General features: G+C 30.9%; 1 protein-coding gene across 1 annotated transcript; it reads right to left on the reverse strand.

Moving 5' to 3' along the window:
- Positions 1-591: 591 nt before the first annotated feature.
- Positions 592-3,832, reverse strand: LOC8268797 (cytochrome P450 71B10). Its single transcript, XM_002523192.4, has 2 exons — positions 2,799-3,832; positions 592-1,907 (listed from the first exon to the last, which is right to left on the reverse strand). Exons 1-2 carry the CDS (start codon positions 3,750-3,752, stop codon positions 1,266-1,268), a joined length of 1,596 nt encoding a protein of 531 aa, XP_002523238.3. The 5' UTR covers positions 3,753-3,832; the 3' UTR covers positions 592-1,265.
- Positions 3,833-6,073: the final 2,241 nt, after the last annotated feature.

Here is a 6,073-nt window from a genome sequence, read left to right on the forward strand (position 1 = left end):
TGCAAGGAAAAACAAAAGAGGAGATAGCAAATCTCTTTGCCTTACCCCTTGAAAGTAAGAAACATATCTCTTAGGTTCTCCATTTATCATGAATCCATTCTCCAAACTCTTCTATTTTCCGATCTGAAGTGAAAAAGAAATGAACGAAAGAAATAGAAATTGCTAACTTGAAATCTAATTTTAAAAAATTTCATTACAACTAATATAGTAATAATAAATTTTTTCTGTCCGAACAAATAATTCATCGAAATAATTAATGAGTCACTGTAACTGAAGAGAGAATTCATTAACGTCTCAAAAACATCAAGTAAAAAGCTCTAAACCATGGTATCAAATGCCTTCCAAATATCAATTTTTCATCGCCATGTTTTGCCACCATAACACTTTTTATTCAACAAATTTGATCCCCTCAAATGGTTCAGCAATCAATTCTGAGATGTTATCATTTTTGATAAATTCAAATTGATTTTCGAAGATGATTTTTTAGGCAACCTCTCTAAGCCTATTAGCCACGATTTTCATGATAATCTTGAAACTGAAATTGCTAAGGACAATAGGCCGATATTGCTCAATAAAAGAAGCATAAGCAACTTTGGGAACAAGAACCATGAAGCTCCCATTAAAGCCAGGAATCATGTAACCAGAATTAAAGAAACTGTTGACAGCATTTCACACCTCCTCGTCAACTGTACTCTAAAACCACAAACAAGATAAAATTAAACATCTAATTCTAATCTATGTCCACATCGTGTCATTTGAGGTGTCACTTGGTAGATGGAATTGTAGATGGAGGATGAATTGGAGCTGAAAGTTTCACATGCCATCTCTGCGATTAGCTGTCACATCTCCTCTCGCATTTGCCTCTGCATCTCTGCCTGCATATACCACTGCCTCATTACCCTCAGTTCCTCCATCTGCTATTATGGCATGGCCTTCTGTTTGTCCAACTGTATCTGGGTCTGGGCTGGAAACTCCTGTTGCATCTCTTGGAAAGTAGTATACGCGTTGCATCCATATCATGATATGTGGCAGTGGATAAACAAGAGCTGGGACTGCAAAATGCAGGTGCTTTAAAACCTACGTCGAACACTCGATGCTTCATCTTTCTGCTTGTAGCATCTAATTATAAAATACTTCGTATCCGATTCACAGAGGCAAAAGCATCTTATAAAAGTACTTTCACAAATAAAATAAATTATTTATTGGTGCATTTTAGTTTACATTATTAATGCACAGATTAGAGCTTATTTCCTAGCTATAATTAACTAACTAGCTATTACATGATCAGTTTTTGACACTGGTTGGTATATAGTTGGCACAAGCAATAGAGGTTCTTTTTTATGGATAGTAAGACCAGGTGCTTCTTCCATGTTGATATCTTCTATCTTCATATTATAAGGCAATTTCCAATCAAAATAAAACAAAAGATTTGCAAGTGCAAGTTCTACAGTGGTCATTCCCATAGTTATACCGGGGCAGCCTCTCCTTCCACCACCAAATGGTAACAGTTCATAATTCATCCCTTTATAATCAATAGAACTGTCTAAGAATCTCTCAGGATAAAACTCTTGAGGGTTCTTCCATATTTTTGGATCTCTTCCCATCGCCCATACATTTACTTGAATTCGAGTTTTGGGATAAATATCATACCCATTGATGCTGAATTGTGCCATAGTTTCCCTTGGAATTAGTAGCACACCTGGTGGGTGTATTCTCAAAGTTTCCTTCAATACTATTTTTAAGTATCCAAGCTTTTCAATGTCAATTTCAGATACTTTTCTTTTATCTCCGATGCAACTTCTTATTTCTTCTTGTGCTTTTTTCATCACTCTTGGGTTTCTAATAAGTTCTGTCATAGCCCATACTAAGGTTATTGCTCCAGTGTCCACTCCAGCCAAGAAAATATTCTGAATAAAGAATTTTGTACCATAGTCAATTAAAAGCTAAAGAAATGCGACTTTCTAAAAGTAACACATATTTCTTCATCACTTTTTCTCCTCTATAGCCTGATAAATTTAAATTTCACAAAGTAAAACCAGTACACTAGGAGCTCTTTACTTCAACTTGTCCTGTATCGCAAGAATGGGCCTCTTAGTAGTTGAGAGTGCAAAGACATTTAAATTTTAGTTTATGATTATTAACAGTGGGAGTTAATATTTGAAATAAGTAAAAAAAAAAAAATACTATGTAGTTTTTTTTATTTTATAATTTTAATATATGTATTTAAATTTTAAATAAGAAGAGACATATGGTTATAAATTATAATAAAAAAATATTTTACTGTTAAAAAGTCTTGATTTGTAAGGACTCAACCATATTCATTCCGATCATACATAATTATTATGTTGTTTATATTTGAATTTAGAGTTTAATAATTCAAAATGTTAATATTTAACCGTCAAATCGATTTTATTATATTAAAAACTTTTAAAATCGCAATTTGTTAATCAAAGAACAAAATTAAGAGTTATCAAATACAAGTAAATATCTGATAATGATTGCTGATCAAAATAAAAATAGCTAAATTCTTGTGAATATAATATGTTTTAATGGTAAGATATCTTTTTTTTATGATTTATAACTACATATTTCTTTATCTAGAAAAAAAATATATATTTCTTTATTTAGAAAAAAAAATACATATTAAAAGTTGTAAAACAGTTAATCAACGTCGTACTTTTTTATTCTTATCCTTTATCCCTCAATACTTTTATGATAAAAGTTATTAAGAAAAGATGCATTATTCCTCTAATAAATAAATAGAAGAGTGAAAAAGAACAAAGAATTATTTGGCTTACCATAAGAATAGCTTTAATATGATCTTTGGAAAATTGAAAAGCTCCAAATTCTTCACGGTGAGATTTTTCCAGTTCAAGCAAAACATCAATAATATCTTCTTGTTGTTGACTCCCGTCTTCTCTTCCTTTTTGGATGTGATCATCAATGATCTTCTGATAGAAAGTATCAAATTCTTGAAAGTTTCTTTCCAGTCTTGCATGGAGACCAGTTATTCTATCAACAATCCAACCTACATAAGGGAAGAAATCAGCTGCACAAAAACTCCCCAACGTAGCCAAACCTTCATGAATCACTTCTTGAAATCTTTCATGGCCTAATCCTCTTTCTTGGAAACTTTTGCCAAAAGCTGCTCTACATATTATATTAGCAGTAAGGGTCATAGCTTTTTCACTCAGATCTACAGGACAAGAAGAAGAAGATTTAGAAATGGAATCAATTAGCAAAGACACCTCTTGTTCTCTAATGAATTGAAAAGACTGCACTCTTTTAGCACTAAAGAGTTCAAGAACACAAAGCTTTCTCATATCTCTCCAGTAATCTCCATAAGGTGTAAAAGCTATATCAAGATAGTTGTAAGATAGCTTTCCGCTACCAGTCAAAAGAGGTCTGCTACAACTGTTCAGATCATGAGTTTTGAAGAGTTCCTTTGCTGCTCCTGAAGAAGAAATGATAACAGTAGGAACACGACCAAGTTTTACGAGCATGACAGAACCGTATTTCTTAGAATATTGGCACAAAGATTGATGAGGCAATACTCCAAGTTGGTGAAAATTGCCGATAATTGGAAGGCTAGGAGGGCCTGGGGGATGATTCTTTATACGAGTCTTAGCTTGTAGTTTCCTTTTCAAGAAGAAAAATAACAGAGGGAGTAGTAAAAGAAGAGAAAGTTGCCAAAGAGAAGCCATGGATTTGATGTTTTTTCTTTCTGGGTTTAGTCTAAAATTTTCATTCATTTAATTTATAGTAGCCGTAAGCTAACCATGGAAATAAGTTAGGCCTCTTATATGCAGGTAATAATTTCCCAAATACGTTAGTTTTGCCATCAAAATTTGGTTAGTCTAAACCGGCTGCTCAACATTCATGGATACTAGTCAAATTATATTTATCATTTCAAATTGATTTTAGTGTATAGCTACAATTAATAAGAAAATGATACAAATATGTGAATACTTTACACATCATTATTGCATATTTTAATACATATTTTACTATTTAAAATTAATAAATATGTGTCAGTAATTTATCCATTTGATGTATAAATGAAATATATAACAAGTCCGAGTAAAAAATCTTCTTACTCGAATTGTCAAAAATTGTCGTATATAATTTAACATTTACTTTTTAATTGTCTTTTGATTGTATCATTATTAATTAGAATAATTATATTATGAATCTGATATTCCATATGAGATACTAACGTAGAAGTTAACTAATTAATTCTAAATAACATATACATAAAAGAATACGTATACAAATTCTCAATACTTTTTTTAACTTTATAATCGAATTCTCAATAGTTTTTAGATGAGACTATTTAGCATGTGAGACCACTAGACTTGTTCATGGGTCGAGCCTGGGCGGGCTTAGGTCGGGCCTGACCAGGCCTGACTTGATTTTGGATAAGCCCGAGGCCGCCCAGGCCCAAAAATTTTTTGATGTCTCTGAGTCCAAGTCTGAGCCCGAAATTTTTTAAAAAGCCCGACCTAGCCCGGCTTGGCCCGACCAATTATTAAATCTGTCCCAAATTGTAGTTATATTTAGATTCAAGGTTTTGTTTTGATTAATATATTATTAATAACAATAAAACTATAAATAGAAATAATAGGTAGCTAAGTGGTATTGACACTTAATTATAAGTTGAAGGTCACAGGTCCGAGTGTTGTGTATGATTTTTTTTTTTACTAACTAAACTAGACATCATGTCGGGCCGGGCTTGTATTCAAAAATTATTGTCTAAACCCAGCCCGAAAAGTGCGGGCCGGGCGGATACCCAGGCCCATGAACAGGTCTAGAGAACACAAACCTTTAAATGGAAAAAGACAACGGCCTAACAAAACTGATGGCCAAGCCATCATTTAACAGAAATTCGAATAATCCTTTGGTAGTAGACAGTCTCGTGACCCCTAAATCGAATAATCAATTACATTAATCCGAGAAGTTGAAAGAAAACTATTTACAGGAAGAAAAAAAAAAGAAAAGAAATTCTAAGAGTTCAAGAGAGACCAAGATAATAGAAAGTGATTAATTAATAAATTTTTCAGAAATTATTATCAAACTATTTTTTTTTATTCACGAAAGAGCTAACGGAGCAAAAATTTATTTAGTATAGAGGAGAAGACGTCACTTCTACGTTTTTGCTACTTAAGCTGGACCTTAAATGCAAAGTATTTTCTTTTTAACAAAAGCATTGATGGACAAAAATATTTTCTTTTAACAAATTATTATAAGTGTTTTAATTTTGGAAACTGTTTTTTAAAAATTAATAGTTTTGATAAAAATAATTTAAAAATAATTAATCTATTAAATTAAAAAAAATCAAATCTATTATTTTAACTTAATTTAGCGTGTGTGTATATATATATAAGAATGTAAATAGAACTAAAAGGATTTAAGAATATTTTTTAAATAAGGTTATAAGTAATGTGTCAAAATTTAGTACTTGTAAGTGTATGGACTGTATTAATAGTAAAGCGGTGGATACTCTAAAGTCAATTTTTCAAGAAACGTGAAGTTACTTAGTATATAAACTAATTATAAACACACAACACTTAAAAATATATCTAAATACACTTAAAATAAATATGCGGATGTTTATGCTCTAAGAAAATATATGATAAATATAGTATCCAGTCTGTCAAATTATTTAGCACTATCCTTGTTAAATTATTAAGCACAGATTTAAAGAATGAAAGGTGTTGTTCATTTTTCTTTAATTACTTAAACTAATGATATAACTAAAGTTCCTTTGTATCAAAATAGGATAAAGCAAAAATGATATTTCTAATGCATTCAATCTAAATATTTTCATAATAATTATGACGATGGTTAAACAATAATAATCATCGAAACAAAGAAATATATGTTGATAAAAAAATCATCCATTAAATATAAAAATAAGGTTCATACAAAGTAGAAATGCTAAACTAAATACTAGAAAAAACTTAGCCTAATATATTTAATTCTATAGTGTTGGTAATTAAACAGCTAAACATAAAAATAAACAAAAAAAATGAAAACTTCCTCTAAATCCAAAATGTCTTCAAGGTAGAAAAAC

Source organism: Ricinus communis, chromosome 1, assembly GCF_019578655.1.
Source record: "Ricinus communis isolate WT05 ecotype wild-type chromosome 1, ASM1957865v1, whole genome shotgun sequence".
Lineage (NCBI taxonomy): Eukaryota > Viridiplantae > Streptophyta > Magnoliopsida > Malpighiales > Euphorbiaceae > Ricinus > Ricinus communis.